A 19679-nucleotide genomic window follows, 5' to 3' on the forward strand; every position below is an offset into this window, starting at 1 on the left:
TTTATCCAAGTTAACGTCAGTTAACCATTCAGACAGTTCTTTTGCAATGAAAAACATAAACACCCATGCTGCGTAATGTTTACATTATAGCTGCTTATGCAGTAACCATGGTAACCACGGACTCTGAGCGGCTGGATCGGCGGAGGTCAGACAACAATTTTACATGTATGATCTTAAAACAGGACACAGCCAATATCCGTGCTGGCCTCATATCAAATGTGACCGCAGACTGAGTCTATGTTTGATGTTTGCTTTATATCTAATCTTCCTCTCAAACATTTAAACAGCAGCGAGTCTGCAGCTGAGGGAATACAAACTCAAATTGTCGGAACAGGTTCGATCGTGGATTCATTTGGTAATTTATTAAATGTATAACTGTTAGTCTAATCTGCTGCTGAGTCTCTTACACTGATGAAAATGCAGATAACACAGATCACGAACATCTGTTCAACCAATCACTTTCATTCCACTTTGATCTGCGACAAACTGACGGTTCATCTCTGTTACAGTGTTTCGTTAGACTGCTATATTTTTTTGTGTTCTTTATGCTGTAGATTTTCACGTCTCTGGAATAGTTGGCAGTATTAAGGATGCTTTTCGGTAAAATCATATTGATATGACCCGTGACATATTCGTAGATGACAGTTAGATAGTCAGCTGTGAAACTCTGGGTTAACTCAGAGAGCTGAAGATATCGTGGAGAGATGCTGACCTCGCTCCGTGGTGTACAGGTCACCCTCATGATTAATATTCACAATAAAAATATTAGCCGAACATCATGAAGTCTGTATGTGTTTCATAGTGTCGAACAACCTTTGTACAGTTAAAGCCAGCAGTTACTACATGACGGAAACACCGACGTTTTCTCTTGTATCGTTCTCTTGAAACCCAAAGATCAGCTGTTAATCGAATTTATTTGCTCTCTCCTCCTTAAACATGTTTTTAATGTTAGTTATAATTCAGAATTGGCGACTGAAACACGTAGGGACACATAAGAACATCAGGAAATAAAACCCGATAAATATAACCTCAGTAAAAGAAGTCAGTGTCAGCGGGGTTATTACAGCTGTGTGCAGGGGCCTGGGCTTTGTCGGCGGTAACAACAGCTCGATTGCTTGCGGCGGCGGGTCTATCCCACGCTTTGCCGTGAGACTGGGCAGACATCTCCGAAATCATCGTACTTTTTCTGCCAGGCAGCAGAGTCCTACCAGACTACCGTTTGAAGCGTGGAACATGTGCGAGGGCACCATGTCGCCGTGGGTAACACCTAACGCAATCGCTGTGTGTGGAACCTGTGGGTTTAGCAAGAAAATTGTTAGGTGGTTGCTTAATAAATATAAAAAAATCTTTAAAAGCAACAGTTTGCAGGTTAAGGAGGTTTAAACCAAAACTGGAGCATAGACAGTCATTTCTCCCTGATTTAAATGTCATGAATTGTATTCATATATGTATAACACAGCATTTCCTTAGGGGATTAATACACTCTTCTGATTCTATTGCACTTTCAGCTCCAGCATGCAGAGAATGTATTAAACATTTTTCCTCTGCCACCTAATAAAAATATACAAAAAGAACACAGAGGCTTCCACCTGACCCAAATGACCACAACTACCACATATTTTTAGTGTCAGTTCATCTGATTATTAATTTTTAGGATTCAGATGTGTTGTTTCTTCTATTTAATGTCAGACACTTGCAAAAAAGTTTGTATATTGGAAAACTAAAACACTGAAACGCTAAGTTCAAGAATCAACAGAGAATACAGTGCTTAACCATTTTAATTTGTTAAATTTGTATGAACATTTTTTCTGCTTCAAAATTGCTTTAGCAAAATAAGAGTCAAAGCGTGACATCTCTCATGATGTTTGTAATCCAGATGGAAGCCCTCAGCTGTCCGGGCTGGTGCCTGAGGCCCCGGGGATGCTGCTACGTGTGGCCTCATCCTCCTGCCGCTTTAGGTCAGCTTCCTGATCCTCTCCTCCCAACTGCCTGGACCAGAACCCCTGCTCTACCAGCTCCAGGGCCACCTTACATGCCTTTCGGCACAAGTTCAAATTTGGATCAAGCCCATGTTCCATACTGTGGCTCAGGTCCACCACCCACCCTGGGATCAATGTTCCCTCTAAGCTGCGCACGTGCGCAATTGCGCACTGCTGGCACGGTCTCTGCGTACAGAAAATCTGCGTTGCGCACAAAAAAAATCTAACCTGAATTGAAATTAAAATTAAAACTTTAACAATTCTGTTTTGCAGTGTTAGTCAGTAAGTGACTGGCTGCTCCTGTATGGGATTAGAACGATGCCACCTTATCCTATAGTCCAGCCAATAATGCGATTCACATTCGTATATACGCAGCCAATCAACGTTGCTGACAGGCTATGACAGTGTCCTTATGTGCCGACACCGGTGTTTTAGCTGGCAAAGCGGCGTGGCTGATGTGCAGTGAAGCCACATTAATGACAACGTGTACAACCATTGGAGATGTGCGCAGGACAGACGGAACAATTGACGGAAAAAGTGTGGACTTTATACCAGTTTTTAAATTGTGTTGATAGGCCACGTAAAACCAGAGTTATGATAAAAATATTTGCAATGTTTGGTTTTCTTCCTGAATACTGTCGTTATTTATATTTACTGCGGGAAGAAACGGTAAAAACGGCGTTTTATAAGGAAAACGCTGGAAAGCACTCTCCGCCTGTGAGCAAAAACAAAACCAAAAAACCCCCCACCCTTTCCTATTGGTCGAAAAAAGTACCGTGTCGACCAATCAAAAAATGATATGGCAACGTGGCATCTAGTTGTTAAGAAACGGGGGGAAGTTTTAGGAGTGACGGCGGTGCTTTGATATGTGAGAGATTTGCGACGTTAAGAGCAAATCTTGTGTAGTTAGTGTGTAGTGTAGTCAATAGTTTTGTTGTGTGTGTCAGAACAATGAGGCGGCTGCTGAATGTTACAGGTGTTACAGGAGTGATACATCTCCTGTTGTCAGGCCTGCAGGTATCAGGCTGTTGTTCTCCTTTATCTCGTAGCATCAAATGTGATGCCACACAAATTATTTGTGCCACTCCAAAAATTAATTTCTGTCCGCAGAACAGCTGATTGTTCTGTAAATAGTTTGAAATGTTTATTTAAAAAAACGCCTTGGCTGCATTAAAAAAAAAAAAAAAAGCTGCAAAAAACTTTGTTGTTTGCCAAACTGAGTTAGTTTTTTGAAGTAGTAACTATATAATTAATTGCCCAACATTGGTCATTATATACTGTATTTTACAGACAGAGAGTTATAGGACTCTCTCCCAGACCACAGACTCATACTCATAATACAAGTCAGAGCTTTATGAAAAAAAAGAAAGAAAGAAAGTTGTGTTTTCAAAATTGGAGTTCAAGTTATTTTTACTTCCAATAGTGTTAACATACTACACATGTCAATGACTAGATTTCTTTTAAATTTTCATTGTAAGTGGGCTAAAGCAGTTAATTAAAAGTAGTCTAACATAAATGTAAATGCTGTAATTTGATTATTTTAATAAACCATGTAACTTGGATGGATTAGATGCCGGCGCGACCGCAGTGCACACTTCTGATGTCGCTCACAGTGGTCCAAGGGACCGCTCAGGGAGTTTGTGTGTTCGCTCAGACACATGAAAAATTAGAGGGACCATTGCCTGGGATTGTTACCTTTTTCATCACCTCGGTGATCAGATTGACCAATCTGATAATAGCCATCACGTACATCATGCGCAGTGATTCTCCGTCCAGATTTCCGGACGAGTCCCGCAAGTGGCACCGCGCCAGGTCCGCTGTGCAGTCCACTATCACTTTCGCGGGGGAGCTGTCGGCATCCCTGGCCCCCCAAGCCGAGGTCCTCTCCAACGCAAACCTCTGCAGACAGGGGTCCTTTGAGTACAGGTACTCCCTAACCATTTTAAACTCTGCTCTGTTTTGCCAAGGTACCTGCGTCTCCATCTTTTGCGCTCTTTCGGCTTCGTTTCCTGCTCCTGACACCTGTTCCAATTCAAGGTACATCCGGCCAATGCCTTCATCCTGCTGCTCAGGTTGCTTAGCAACCATGATACTAACCAATGACTGTAAGCAACATGGATCACGTGACAGCTGCCCAAAAATGAAGCCAAAACGTCTCTATCGCCCCCTGGTGTCTGGCTGCAGTATAGGTCATAAACCCCGCCTCCTCCATGTTAGCAGATGGGACTGGGGTCAGACTAAAATAAATAAATTCTTCCCAGATAATTTTTTTCCAAAGATGCTTTCTTTCATTATCAGTAGTTCTCATCACGCTGATTTATGTTCAAAGGGTCTCCTTTCTCATACGTTTGATTCTAATTACTACCACAATGCTGTTAAATTGGAGTGCAACGTCATCATAACAGCTTTGACTGGCAGCTGCAGTCACGGAGAAACTTAGGCATCTCTGTTCGCAGACTCTGGCTCCAAAAGCGCAACAAGTCAGCTCCCACAAGCAGGATATTTGGGCTTCATTTCTGTACAATGGGAGGAAGTGCTGTGGCGTCATCCATGTTTGGAGTCTAAAGTTAGTGTGTTTTGTAGTCAAAAGTTTTGTTGTGTGTCGGAACCAATGACATTGGTCAGAACAATGAGGCAATTACTGAATGTCACGGTAGCTGTCAAAAACACTCTTGTGTTGCAGTGTGCCCTGAAGTCACCATCAGAAACAGCATTGTTAAAGGTGAGACACGCTGTCCTCCTTTACAGTCATGTATTAAACTGAAACTTAAAAAAAAAACAAAAAAACTTTCAGTCCTCCACCTTTTTCTTATTTGTCGTTTTATTTCAGTAAACACCAGTTCACTGATATAGAGACTAATGCAATGCTTTTCAAACACTTGTAGCATGTCTCACTTCATTAGCCAACCCTAACATCAAATGGTCCTTTTTTGTGCTGTGCTTGTGAGGCTCGGGCATAGAAAGGAAAATGACGTAAACTTTCACACAAATGTGTTTAGTCAGTGATGGAAAAAAGTGAATCTTGTGGTCTCTCTTGCCATCCTTCCAGAGCACACCATCAGCATTGCCTTCCGAATGCTGCAGGATACACCCAGGGAGCCTTTTGCTCTCTGGCAGCTCACGGAGAATGACCTCCAGCCAAAGATGGGAGTGGTGATTGACCGTGAGTAATACTGCCTGGACCTCCCCACCTCCTGCACTGCAAGCATGTCTTTGCACTTGTTGCATTCCCTTAATGCTCTACATTGTTCTTTAAAAATAACAGGGAACAGAAGTGAACAGGTTTCTGTAAACTCGCCACCCTGGCGGTGATTTCCAGTCTATTTTTAAAAATGGCTCCAGACTTTTTTTACACAGTCAGTCAAGATTTTTGATAACCATTGCTAAAACAGAAGTAAAGTTAGACTTACCAGTCTCACCTGCTCGTGTCCATACTCATAAAGGAGCATGTCATACTGGTGTTTCAAATAGTTCTTGGATAATTATATAGTTCTCTCCAAATCTCCTCAGTTTAGCTAGAAAATAAACACAGTACTTGTTGGTAGAATTATTATTATTAATTGGTCTTTTGGAGCATTTAAATGCTGATGATAAAACTGATTTTTGGGGGTCAGGTCAGATCTTTCATTGTCTTTGATGGGTAGTCACATGTGGACTGACATGACACACAGCAATCTTCCATAACTGATTTTGCAAGGAGGCCATAAATTAAAATGTGAAAAAGTAACGGGTCTTCATTAATCCTGTGTAACTGAATAATCTCAATATTGTGGCTTTTATGAGAAATAATAAATGACTTTATTATCCTGTGTGTTTGTGTTTTTGCAGCCACCACCAAGCACCTGTTACTACATAGGTGAAGTGCAGGAGCTGACCTTTGACCAGCCGCAGGTCCACACGCTGTTCTATGGCAGTTTTCACAAGGTGAACATAAAGCTAAGAACATAGGCTACCCTAGGCTGAGAGGCGCCCTATGGTAGCTGGGAGACAGATAACCGTTCACACTCACTTTCCCACTGATGGGCAATTTAAATCACCATTTAACCTAATCCCAGTCCATTTCAACCATTTGAAATGTGAAAGGAAGACACAGGGAGAACACGGGGAGAACACGCAACTCCACGCAGAAAGACCTTCCTCCTGTGAGGCAACAGTGCTAACCAACCCACTGTGTATTCCTCTCATCTTATTACTGGCTGAGAATTTGGGAGAAGTTTTAAAGTAATGCGTATCAAAGTAGTCCAGTGTTTGCATATGCATGCATGCACTGCACACATCTTCCAAAAGCTGCTTTGGCAAATGTGTAACAGTGCCACTTTACCACCACAGCGTCAACAAACACAAAACAACTGTGTTTGTTAAACCATTAACAATCAAGTTGGAGCCACGACAGACTGACTCCATGGTGATGATGTTGTTCATTTGTCGGCTGCTCAAAATAATACAAGTGCTGCTCTCCCAAAGTGTGGGGTAGGGTTAGTGTTATGGCCAGCTCATATGATGCAATCTACTGTAAATAACACAAAAGCTTTTTAGATCATTTATGATGTGATAATAATACTTTTAAACAATGTCAAATAACACAGTGGCTTGCAAAAGTATTCGGCCCCCTTGAACTTTTCCACATTTTGTCACATTACAGCCACAAACATGAATCAATTTCATTGGAATTCCACGTGAAAGACCAATACAAAGTGGTGTACACGTGAGAAGTGGAACGAAAATCATACATGATTCCAAACAGTTTTTACAAATAAATAACTGAAAAGTGGGGTGTGCGTAATGACCCGCACACCCCAGCAGTCCAACTGCTTTAAATCCTCAGTACTGTCACTTTCAACGTTTCATTATCATTACTTCAACTTCAATTCTCATGAGATTTTCACCAAAATCAAAACAGACATTTACCAAAAATATATGTTCCCCGAAAGAGTTCTTGTTTCATTTTTCAAAGTTACCTTTCCTTAGTTATTAGGGCACTATTTCCAGAGATGTTGAATGTAGCAGAGTCACTGTTTCTTGATAGATATGGTACATGAAAGATTAAAAATTCTTTCCTTCAATGTTAATGGAATACTCAACCCTATCAAACGATGTATGATTTTATCCAAGATGAAAAAGGAGAAGGCTGATATTGTATATTTACAGGAGATGCACCTAGACGACACAGAACATAAAAAACTACAAAGGATGGGTTTCACTAAGGTTTTTTTCTCATCACTCAAATCAAAGCACAAGAGGGGAGTTGCAATTGTGATATCTGACAGGGTTTCTTTTGAAAAAATGTATGAGGAGAAGGATGAGGAGGGTAGATATATTCTGGTCAGGGGAATGATAGAAGGCTCTGTTTTCACCCTGATCAGTGTATATATTCCGCCTGGCAGCACTTTCTCTTTTTACAAGAAGATAATCGAGTTGATGGTTACTCGGTCTAAAGGATTCCTGTGGAGGTGATCTGAACACACATTTAACCCCAAAACTTGATATATCAAAACAATCAAGCTCCAACAAAACAATTAGTAAAAAAGTGAAAGAGCTGATGAAGGACATGGGTTTGATTGACATATGGAGGGAAATGTTCCCCAATACAAGAAGATATACCTACTATTCCTCATCTCACTCATCATATACTAGAATAGACTATTTTCTTGTTTATAGCAGAGACAGCTCAAGAATGATTGACTCAGACATGGGAACAATAGATCTTAGCGACCATGCTCCAATACATATTGTAGTTGACTTGGAGGAAATAAAAGCGATACATTATGGAGATTTAACCCCAGCTTACTTAATGATGCTAATTTTAGGAAAGAAATGAGTAATAGAATCCAACTGTATATGAAAGAAAATGATAATGGAGAAAAACATGCAATTGGGCACTTGAAAAGGCACAAATCCCACCCACCTGGAAAGGAGCAATTATATCTCTCATACCAAAGGAGGCCAAGGACAAGAACCAATGTGGGTCATACAGGCCGATTTCTGTACTTAACGTAGATTACCGTATCTATACATCCATAATGGCCAAACGAATGGAAAAAATACTCCCTAACCTCATACATAATGATCAGGCTGGTTTTATACATAAACGTCAAACCCAGGATAACACAAGACGCACTTTACACATAATGAACCATATACAACAACATACAGAGCAGGCTGTGATCCTCAGTCTTGATGCTGAAAAGGCATTTGACTCTGTTTGCTGGTAATACCTATATAGAGTTTTGCATAAATTTGGTTTTGATGAACTAATAATAAATAATGTAAGGGCATTATATGATAATCCATCTGCAAGGTTTAGAATCAGTGGCCACCTAACTCAATCTCTAACATTGGAGAGGGGAGTGAGACAAGGCTGTGCCTGGTCTCCTCTCTCTCTTTGCTATTTTTTTTGGAACCACTTGCCCAACATATTAGACAAAAACAGAAAAATCGTAGGTATTACAATAAATGATGTGGAACATAAAATAGCATGCTATGCCGATGATGTACTCTTATTCCTAAAAACACCTGAGGAGGCTCTGCCAGAGGTAATGAACTGTCTTAAAAACACGGGCCCAATGACAGGATACAAACTGAATCTAAATAAAACTGAAGCTCTTCCCTACAATTATAGTCCATCCGAAAAGCTCAAACAAACATACCCATTGAAATGGACCACAGACTCAATTAAATATTTGGGGTAACACTTACTAAAGATACAAGTAGATTATTTGACAAAAACTACAACCATCTATATTAAAGGATCAAAGAGGACCTCACAAAATGGAATCATATCCCATGTTTGAGCATAAGCTCTAGAATAGAAACCATCAAAATTAATGTTTTACCAAGATTTCTATGTCTGTTCCAGACCCTCCCACTCCAGATTAATATTAACAAAAGACTTTACTGAATGGGATAAAACGATTTCTAGATTTATATGGCAAGGAGACGACCCAGAATAAGATACAAAACATTGCAACTGCCTAAAGCGAGAACGGCTGGGGCCTCCCGTGCTTAAAAAAAAAATACTATACTTCAGCAATGATTAGGGCCGTGTTGCACTGGTGCGATCCCTCATATAAAGCAGCATGGAAGGAAATTGAAAGCAAAACAATATCCAATATGCATATACAGGCAGTTCTAGCGGATCAAAATCTACAGGACTACGTTTCCAAAATAAGAAATCCCTTGGTAAAGGCCACACTAGGGGTCTGGAAAACGGTGGTAAAAGAAAATAAGCTGGAGAAGGATATAAAAATATTAAAATGGTGTGCATACGATTCGAATTTACACCAAATCAAATGGACCCTAGTTTTAAAAGCTGGATAGATAAAGGAATTACATCGATGTGTGGTATAGTAAAGAAGGGTGAAATCATGAGTTTCCAAACTCTAAAGCAAATGTTTCATTTAGAAAACCAAGACCACTATAGATACCTACAGTTAAGAAACTTCTACACCCGAAGCATCAAAAACCAAACATCCACTACTGTGAGGCCACTTATCCAACTCTTTGTAAATGCTTATAAGACAGAAATTAAGAAAGGTGTAATCTCACAAATATACAACAGTCTTCATGATCTCAGCAATTATTCAACAAAGTATATAAAAGAAAGATGGGAGAAAGAAGGAGGTCAGGTAATTACAGAAGAGGAATGGCAGAACATTTGTTCCTTTCATTGGAAAAGTACAAAATCACATGTATGGAAGGAATTCTGTTGGAAAAGTTTTGCTCGTTTTTTCATTACCCCAGCTATAAAGGCACATTATGATGAAGGAAGTTGTGAATGTTGGAGGAACTGTGGCTCAGAAACAGCACATCACTACCATATATTTTGGGATTGTAAGAATATCAAGAACTATTGGAGAGAAGTCCATAAAGCGCTGCAAAACATATTTGGTACATATTTACCCTTTGACTTCAAATCCATATTCTTGGGGTACATATCCCCAGACATAAAGGATATAGATAAATACTTATTTGGTGTGCTGCTGGCTGCAAGTAAAAAGGCACTGACTAAAAGATGGTTGACACAGGATCCACCAACATTAAACAGCTGGATTGATGTAACTTTTGAAATTTACAAGATGGAAAAGATTACTTTTTTAGTGAATTTTGATTATGAAAAATTCGTAAAACACTGGGGAAAATGGTTCCGCTATATGAGTCCTATAAGGCCAGATATTGCTGATACTCATCATTGAAGGAATGGCCAGGTACTTTTCTTGCTTGCTTACTTTGTTTTTGATAATAACATGTACTAATGTTATGTCACCATCTGCTACCGAAAGTGTTGGTTCTACAGTTGCTCCCACTCTGGATGTATAGTTACATACTATACCTGTCTATACGTATGTTTCTTTGTTTTGTGTGGGGTTTTTTGTTGTTTTGTTTTGTTTTCTACACTTATATGTAGAAAAAAAATTGATGTGATGGCGGTCATCCAGACTACTGTATATATGAGTCTAAGGACAAAAGAAAGTTATTTTCTTTCATGCATCAGCAACTGAACCTTTTATGTTAACGTCTCAATCTCCAGCCTAACCTCATTTAATTTTGCTTAGCAAAGTACTTTTCAACTCTAATAATTAGTAAGAGTATATTTCTTATCATCTATTGGTCGTCTGACCTGATAAACTTCAATTAACATTATAACACAGGAGTGATTGTCTCTAAAAATGGGCTCCTGCACGCTTGCAGACATTTTTCCATCACAGCTTATGGATGATGAATGATTTGATTAAAGCTGTGAAAACATTACTGATAAACTTCATGTGATATTACATTAAAGCCAATTTTCTATTAAAATCAGGGACTTTTCTAACTGACCTCCAACCTTTGAGCAGTAGTGTGTACTGTATGCTTGTATGTAACTGTATCTGACCTGCAGTCTCACACGTTCTCACATTTCAAACTCACTCTGTAGGTTCAGTCTGCTAGGGGGATTCCTGGGTTGCGTTCCCCCAAGGGAATCCCGATTTTTTTTCTTTTTTTTCCCGGGGTGCTGGGGCCCTGTATTTATGAAACTGGGACTCGTGGTGGGACTTGGGGTGGCTGTGGCGATAAGCACACACTCATTCATGCCATTAGCAGTCCACACAACATTGAAGATGAAGAAGACAACACTACTTAGGTGTCTTTTCATTTCATTGTTCACTCTGAAAACTACACTGTTACTCTAGAATTGCACAAAACTGCTTGATGCACCATGCTAAAGTTTTCAGCCACAGCTTATGATCCAACATCTGTGTTCTCAATTCTCACTCATTTTCTTCTGCTTAACCAAAGCAAGTGGCAGCAACCTGAGCAGGGTATTCCAGTCAACTTCTCCCCCCCTTACTTTACGTAATCTTTAGCTGATACAGGAAATACAAAACAGTTGAGTCAACTGGCATTTCCAAAAGCACACGTGTCCACTTCAAAGCTATAATTTTCGGCATTGCTGCGTAATCTGTCCGTTATACTAGCACTGCTATTCCTAATACTTTACTTCATGATCGCAGATGTTATAAGTCAAGATCATAAGTATTATAACCAAGTCCATAATGTAGATTATTAAGTGAATTACTGGGCACATGCGTAATTCATGGACACTGAACAAACCACAGTATTTTTCATAAAACTCCACTCCAGAAACAATAAGAGGCAACAAGATGCACTTTTTACATACTGTCAGATTTGTTCTGCCACTAAATGTAGTTTTCAGGCCACATAAAGATTCACCTTAGTTATCTATTTCTTTGGGATTATAGTGATATTTTCTATAGAGAAGTATGTATACAGCCATCTTAGCTATTAACTATAGATCACAACTGAAGACAGCAGTGAGGATTGATGTACAAGTAATTGGATTTCAAATAGCAGTAAATATATTCCAGTGTCTTTGAAGTCCTTTATGCTCTCCTGTCTTTACATTGTTACTTCAGAGTTAAACTGAGTACACAAAGCATTCAGATATTAATCACAATATTGTATTCAACAAATGAAATGCTTTATATTGATATTACTACTTATAACAACATTGTACTTGATTCCATATATTTACCTGTGCTGTACATGTTTCTGTCTTTAAAATAATGCCACATGCTGTTTGTTTGATGTACTAGAGAAATGAAGGATAAAAAATGAATATTAACTTATTACAAAGGCTATGTCATCAATTTGGGAATGTTGGTTGCATTATAGTATAAAAAATGGTTTATAGATAAAGTGTAATGTCCATGAGTGTTGGCAGTGCAGCCAACCTTCAATCAGGGTGGAGGTAGGGCATGTTTGACAGCCTGTGGGTACAAGTGTCATGAATCGCTGTGTGGCAGGCAGGGATTGGACCCAAACGCAAACTCACGGGGACTGAACTTGAACTCAAAAGCACAGCTTTATTGCTGGAAACAGATCACAAACAATACAAAACTAAACTGGGAAAACTAATCATAAAGCATACCAGGAGACACGGGGAGAATCACACACAGCAGGAGGGAGAACGCGACACAGAACTGAGGGAGACACAGACATAAATACACAGAGGGTTAACGAGGGAAGTGGGAGCACACGGGGAACACAGGTGACACTGATAATCATAACAAGACACGGCAGGAGTGAACGCAACACTGACGGGAGACTGACAAAGTAAAACAGGAAGTACAGAGGTTCAGACAGGAGGAGCGAGTGCACGACACAGCGGGCTGGGGAAAGCATGAACTAAAACACAAGGAGGGGAAACGAGGGTTCACAGATACGGAAGGGCACACAGAAGGTAACCAAATAAGGAACATCTTAACTGAACAACCTAGGAACCAATGCATAAATAAAGAGCAAAATACAAAAATACACAACTACTAAGAATGCTGGGCCAACATGGCCCAGGATCATGACAAGAAGCTTCTATTGAGTCTGTTTGTCTTTGACCTGATGGACCTGTAGCGTTTATCAGAGGGAAGGGGGGAAAAGTGAGTGTCCAGGGTGCGAGGGGTCCTTGATGATGATGGTACTGGCTTTCCGCTGAAGTCTGCCAGTATAAATGTCTCTGAGGGGAATTAGTGAAGTGCCAATTGCCCGCTCTGCTTTCCTCACCACCCACTGCAGTTTCCTCTTGTCCTCCACAGTGCAGCAGTTGAACCAGAGTGTGCAGCAGTAGGTCAGAAGGCTCTCGATGGTGGAGCGGTAGAAGTTTACTAGCAGTCTCTGGGATAATTGTGCCTGATGCAGCTTCCTGAGAAAGTACAGCCTTTGTTGTGCTTTCCCTACCTGGTGGGAAATGTTCGTGGACCAGGTAAGGTCGGCCGAGACGTGGACTCTGAGAAACTTAAAACTTTCTACCCTTTATACCTGCTCCCCATCAGTGTCGAAGGTAGAGGCTCAGATCGCCTTGTTCTCCTGAAGTCGATTACCATCTAGCAGCAAGTGTGTATACTGTATAATTGTATGTGAAATTTGAACCAGGTGCGGCATTGTATTTCACGCACACGGTATGCACACCAGTCTCAGTAGGCACAAGGTGTTATTCTCTCCCTCCATCATGTCAGCCTTGTGAACCTGTCCAGAGGGTCTGGTCACCTGAGCGGTCCCCTCCGCTATGCTGATCTCTGAGGATACAGAGATGTAGAGATACAAACATCAAGTCTAAAGATCATCTAGCGTCAGCTGCATAAGAGAACAGTTCCACTAGAAGGCTGGTAACCTCCCCCCTTTGACCCTTGAGCACAGATGTTACATATCAGTTCCTGCTTATCTCACCTGGGATCTTGAGGCTGAGAACTCTGTAGGCTCAAAAGTCCTGGCCTCGCTCAGCCCGGTCCACTCACACGCACACGGTTCGCATCACCAATCTCTGATTAACAGCAACTGGGCTGATGGGAACATGACGACCGTTCTTCTTGATGTTAACAAGGTGCTCACCAATCTCCTTGGGAACAAAGGAGATTCCTAAGACAGACAAAACAGATACTGGCTGACTCACACACCTGAGCCCATCATCTAATCATGTCTTCCCTGTTAAAGATGTTGCCAGGACCGCAGGAGAGGGTGGTGTGTGTGCTACAGGAGCAGTGTGAAAGCCAATAAAAACGTGCTAAACTGCAACGCTGCTGTTGTCAGGTTCTTCATTGTCACAGATATATCCTTATTAAATTGATTGCATTTTTATTGCTTCAGTTTAGGCATCTGATCAGAATGTTTCCAGGCATGTAGACTTATAGAAAACCATTATCAGTGTAAGTGTAACCGTTGCTGCAAAAACCCTCCACACTCTATGTGTACCTGCAATATTTTAGCCCAGCCTTAGCGCCAGGCGCAGCTCATGACCCTCAAAACATGGAGTGCAAACTCATTTATGCATCCACAGGGAAGTCTGTTGTTGCCTCACAGAAGACCCCTAAAAAACAGGACATAGAACATACAGTACACAGTTGTATCTCTAAATATAATCATAAGCCCATATAACCTTCAAAATGAGACCAGTCTACTGTAATTTAGGTTTTACACAGCTCAGCTGTCAGCTGGCAGAGTTCCCTTTATTCCCTTCATAAAGTTACTTACACAAGTTTGGGCCCTAATTTGATCTGAATTCTGCAATAATCTACACTATTGGACAGACGAGCCAAAAGTTCAGATCATCTTCTTTGAATAAAGCTGTGGTGATAATGGGGAGGAAGAAACAAGCAGCAGCACAAGCTGGTCTTTGCCAACAGCTATCTCTGCCAGAACAGAGACCAAAGAAAATACACTGACACCTCTGATCTGCTCGAAAAGCTTAGATTCATTTAAAAAAATAATAAAAGCATCAATATACTGGCAACTGTACAAGGGCGGGAAAAAGCCATCGTAAAAATATTCATGCTTAGACAAACATTTAAAAGCAAATAATGGTTTCATAGGTTATCACTAGGCTTTATGTAGCCTGAGGTTTGGTGTCAGAAGGTGTGGATGTACAAGAACAATGACAGAGGTACATACTGTCTCCCAGGCCTGTCACCTTGACCTTGCTAAGGTCCAGTGTGGCTGCCACGCTGACACTGAAAGGGCTCTTGGGAATGTGATCTCCACCGTAGGTCACACAATTCCCAGGGGACCCTGTCACGGGAAAGGGAAGCGATCCACATTCTCCCATTTAATATGCTGCATAACAGCCAGAAGAACGAGGTTGTGGTTGTTGATGATTTCAAAGTCTTTCACAGCCTCTTCTTTGGTTGGGCCGCTGAAGTTGCAGTCCAAGTTTCCCTTTCCTGCTCCTTTAGTGCTCACAGTGAAACGAGTGGGTTTGTTCAGGCCCGAGCTACGCCTGTAATGGAGAGCTTCACGTCATCCTAATACTACAATGAGCCATTTTACTTCCCATCTCCTCCTTTCTTTAGATTAACAGGATTTGCAGAGGGGCAGCACCCAGTGCTTGTTAGCTGGTGATGGCGTGTTGGCTTTAAACCCCCCCGCCCCTCAAAAAAAAATGAACAAACAAACAAAACAACACAACCCCACCATCACCACCTGGATGACAAATATTTTCCTAAACTAAAGAGCAGGAACAGTGGCTTACTGGTTCAAATAACAAATAGTCCAGAATATACCCTTTTTTTTGTGACTCATCTTTGGAAACTGCTGCTACTACTGCTTTGACTGGTACACAGTTCAAGTGAAGGCTCAAAAGGACCTGTTTACATTAGCATAAAAACTATAACCCTTTTTTCATGTTTATTCTTGTTTTTAAATCCTTGCGATTGTGATTTTCAATTTTGATCTTGTCAATTTCGTCAAACATTTTCATAAAAGTGTTATGAAGAGTTGTTCCATGTAGTATGACGGAAAACATTCCGACCGTATTATAGACCAATAAACTAAATAAACAGACTGTTTTTTGTTAGTACTCTCTGACTTTGTGAGGCAGTACAGGTATTCTTACCACTGCGGCTGAGTCCTGGTCCCTCTGCCTTGAGAAGGATCCACTTTGACCCTGAACGGTGTCATTGGAATAGCCTAAACCCAAACAGCCTTTGTCCTGATGGCAGAGGACAAAGGCTGTGTTAGCATGTTACCTTTGCAGGTAATGCTCTACAGTCATTTTTAGCCTCAAACAGCAGGTGGGTTGAATAAGTTTCCCTGTAATATGTTTCCCAGGGTCGGAGACCTTCACCTTGTTTGGATGACAGCCTGCTCCGATATTCATCTGTGGGCACAAACACCAAAACTCAAGAGACTTTTCAGTGAGAAGAAAAGACAAACCCTGCATGCCAGAGTGAAAGTGAGAGTGTGTGTGAGTGCATACTCACCCTGAATGGACTCTCAGTCTCCCCAGGAGACCATCACAGTCTGCTTCACAGGCTTACGTGGGGTGTAGGTGCAGGTGTATGTGCTGTTGCCATTATCCTTAACCTGGACATCCACAGAATTGACTTCACCATCCTGTGCAGAAGACAAGGGATTAGTTCTATCAGATTTAACACACCGTAGTTTTCGGACCATAAGGCGCACTGTTGATGAACAGGTCTGGTTTCATACATGAGGCGCACTGGATTATAAAACGCATTAAGCGAAACAAAACAGTCAGATAAGTCAAACTTTACTCGACTCTTTCTTCTAGCTTCCTCTACTTCCGTACCATTGATTCATTAATGTTGAAATCTCTCACAGCTGCTCTATTCTCATGTTCTACTGCGTGACTGACAGCCTTGAGTTTGAAATCCGCTTAAGTAAGCATGTCTCTTAACAGGTGCCATTTTGGGGTCCTTATCCACACACGATACAGTAATATTATGTTGAAGCGCAGTGCGTATCACTCCATGAGAGGCTCCTGACTACGTAACCGTGACGCCCGACAATCCATCAAGCGGTGCGACTTAGTAGCTTACCAAAGTCGTACTAAAACATTTTTGACAGACTTTTGAGCGCCGTGTATTACATAAAATCGGTTCAAGGTCAGTAAGCACAACCAGAATTCATACATAAGGCGCACAATTAAAGGATTTTAAGTGCGACTCATACTCTGAAAAATACGGTACATGCAATATATTTAACATATTTGTGGTCATATACAAAGCCAGATATACCTGGGCTATAATTTTCAGAGGAGCTTTTCCTCCTTGCTTGGCATCAACTGTGAATTCAGTGGGTTTTCCAACAGCCAGACCACTGCTCTGAAGGCCTGGACCGTACGCCTTAACCCTAGAGAAAACTATTCTAAACAAACAATTAAAAAAGGAACAAGTCAAAGATCTACTACAGCCAAAGAAGATCATTTACAGACTATAGTGCTGTGAAAAAATATTTGCCTCCTTTCTGATTTCGTATCTTATTCCATATTTGTCACACTTACACGTTTCAGATCAATACATTTATAATATTAGACAAGAATGTGTAATATTAAACGGCAGTTTTCAAGGGGAAAAAGCGATCCAAACATACTTGGTCCTATATGAAAAAGTAATTGCACCTAAAACCCGATACCTTGTGTGTCACCTCTGACACCAAGAACTGCAGCAAGCGTTTGGTGCTAGAGGTCACATTTTGAGTTTGTGAGGATATTTAAGGTAGACACACGTAGTTAGCGGCAGGTGTGTTGTTGATCGAGAAGGCTTAGCCTCCACAGGAGAGCTTTCAGCCATGAAAAGTGTGTCCATCACAAGCCCACCACCATGATCTCAGGTCTTGAGGCAACAATCATGAAAACTAATCTTAACTGAGAGTGTTGGATGTCCTCATTGTTGCAGAGCACATGGACAGCATACTCACCTGGTTCTGTGGGCCCGCAGCGCATGTCACACCATCCATCACCCTTGTCATCACATTCAATCTTGGTCTGAGAGAAACCTGAAGAGAAATAGAGCAACTTCAGAGAAGAAACTGAAGCTGATCAGCACATGCTTTCAGGACCCCCCTTGTACCAACATTGTCTCCAACAGCCTCCACCACAAAGTCAGCAGATTTACCAACAACGCCTCCTTCCAGTCCAGGACCCCAGGCCCTCACCTTCTGCTGGCCAGCCTCAGTGCCAATCTTAGCCTCCATGGGACTAAACAGAGCATAGAATGATCAGTCACAATGGCAAGTTGGAGTATTCCAGTTATTGTACTGTTTGCATGCCCATGTGTAGCTGCATGGAATATGTTCCAGGTGTGGTGGGCTAATACTCAAATCCATACACACCATCGCCAACATCTTTCTGTTTACACAAACCCTCAAGACCCTCTGTGAACACAGCAAAATGCCTTTGCATTATTTCTTTTAATCAAGTCTTATCTGATCATTTGAGGAAGAAAGAAAACACAAGCGTCCCCAGTCTGTTTATAGTAAAACCAGAAACCATAAATTAACAATTCACTTTAATCATGCATTAACAATTTGTTGGCCGCTTAGAACAACATTTAAAAAACAAAAAAAAACATAGCTCAGAGTATAAATCCCTTTGAGGCAATAATAATTTTAGGTTACTTTACAAAAGTAAAAAGAAAAACAAAGGTACATTTTAAAATCCTTTGTTTATGGACAGAATTCTTCCTGTTGGACACAAGAAGCAGACTCCAAAAAACCTTTGAGACTCTGCAGAAGTCTGATTAGGCTGCTGTTCATGCAACTGGCTCACTGTGGTGTGATAACAGTGTACTTCTTGCAAACAGTTTGCAACAAAAAACTGAACGTCCTTCACATGATCCAAAGTGGGCCCTTCAAACAGTCAAGCACCTGGAACTGTTTGTGTACTTAATAATATACTGGTGAGCTTCTCTAAGTTACAGTAGCTTGTGTTAGTATGTGTACACAAGGACATAAACGTTCAATGGTGAAAACACACAGTAGAATAAAATTGTAAGACGTCATCAGTTGATGCAGTTTAAGGACACTTGTTCTTATGTGCAGTCTCACCTGGAGCTCACGTTTCTAGTTCATGACCAAAGATTCTTCAATTAATAGTTTAAAGATGTCCATCAATGCACTGCTAACTGCTCTTCAACCTTATAAAAATCAACATGCATTTTGAATAAAAACACTTTGACAAAACCAAAAGCTTCACTGTGCTTAGTGATTTATATGTCTAAAAAAACAGGTTCAGTTTGTAACTGAGAGAGCGGCTCGGTGGCGCTGAATTAGATTTCCAATAGAAACACAATTTCATATGTTGTAGTAACAACACACTGCCACAAGATGGCAGCCTAGGCCTACTTTACCATGCTGTTCCAGTAAAAAAGAAAAAGTGACAGAGCCTTGAAAGAGTGACAGAGACACTTTTATGAACTCATCTGTAATGTGTCACCTTTTCTGTAGAATGAAGAAGTGCTTCCTTCTTTTAAAGCAAATACAGGCTTACAAAGATCCTCTAAACATGTTTCTGAAATAATCCTAAACACAATCATTAAATCAAAAATGCAAGAAACAATTTATTGATCCTGAACGATGTCCCCGACCAGCAGGCTGCAGTCAGAGTGAGTCAACAGAACTGTCAACACCCGTGGAGCCTGGCCAACAAGACAGGATTATAATGAAATACAGTACAAGCTCAGGGCAGCACAGGCTTAAGCAGATCAAGGAGGAAATCGGGTAAACCCTCCAGCAGTTATTTCTGTGTCCATTTTGGGTTAAAAACAAAAACACGCCATAACTACCTGTGGATGCTGGCTGAGCCTCTGACGGTTGAGTGATATGTCATTAAGCAGGTAGTCAGAGTTCTCATTGATCAGTTCCTTGAGGGAGCGTATCCACAGACCTTATTGATGTTCCATATGGCTCAGCGCC

The 19679-nt window shown here is 40.9% G+C and overlaps 1 protein-coding gene and 1 long non-coding RNA gene across 12 annotated transcripts; one reads left to right on the forward strand and one right to left on the reverse strand.

The window, feature by feature from the left end:
- The first annotated feature begins 4152 nt into the window (after positions 1 to 4152).
- LOC120435312 lies at positions 4153 to 17773 on the forward strand. Its single transcript, XR_005609653.1, has 4 exons — positions 4153 to 4701; positions 5029 to 5142; positions 5808 to 5903; positions 17663 to 17773. It is a non-coding gene; the product is annotated as an uncharacterized LOC120435312 (long non-coding RNA).
- On the reverse strand, positions 12324 to 19633 carry LOC120435309 (filamin-A-like). 11 transcript variants are annotated; one of them, XR_005609643.1, is made up of 9 exons: positions 19550 to 19633; positions 17882 to 17964; positions 17685 to 17762; positions 17003 to 17132; positions 16226 to 16358; positions 16090 to 16122; positions 14223 to 15954; positions 13701 to 13889; positions 12324 to 13549 (listed from the first exon to the last, which is right to left on the reverse strand). XR_005609643.1 is itself a non-coding variant. In XM_039604675.1 (6 exons), exons 1-5 carry the CDS (start codon positions 19615 to 19617, stop codon positions 16239 to 16241), a joined length of 534 nt encoding a protein of 177 aa, XP_039460609.1. In that variant the 5' UTR covers positions 19618 to 19633; the 3' UTR covers positions 15968 to 16122; positions 16226 to 16238. The 11 variants fall into 11 exon arrangements, 1 of the variants encoding a protein (XP_039460609.1); XR_005609644.1 differs by lacking the exon at positions 19550 to 19633 and having other exon boundaries at positions 14223 to 14337; positions 15859 to 15954; positions 17882 to 18918; XR_005609639.1 differs by lacking the exon at positions 19550 to 19633 and having other exon boundaries at positions 14223 to 15243; positions 15859 to 15954; positions 17882 to 18918.
- Between the last annotated feature and the right edge of the window lie 46 nt (positions 19634 to 19679).

The sequence above is a fragment of the Oreochromis aureus genome, linkage group 20 (assembly GCF_013358895.1).
Source record: "Oreochromis aureus strain Israel breed Guangdong linkage group 20, ZZ_aureus, whole genome shotgun sequence".
Classification (NCBI taxonomy): domain Eukaryota; kingdom Metazoa; phylum Chordata; class Actinopteri; order Cichliformes; family Cichlidae; genus Oreochromis; species Oreochromis aureus.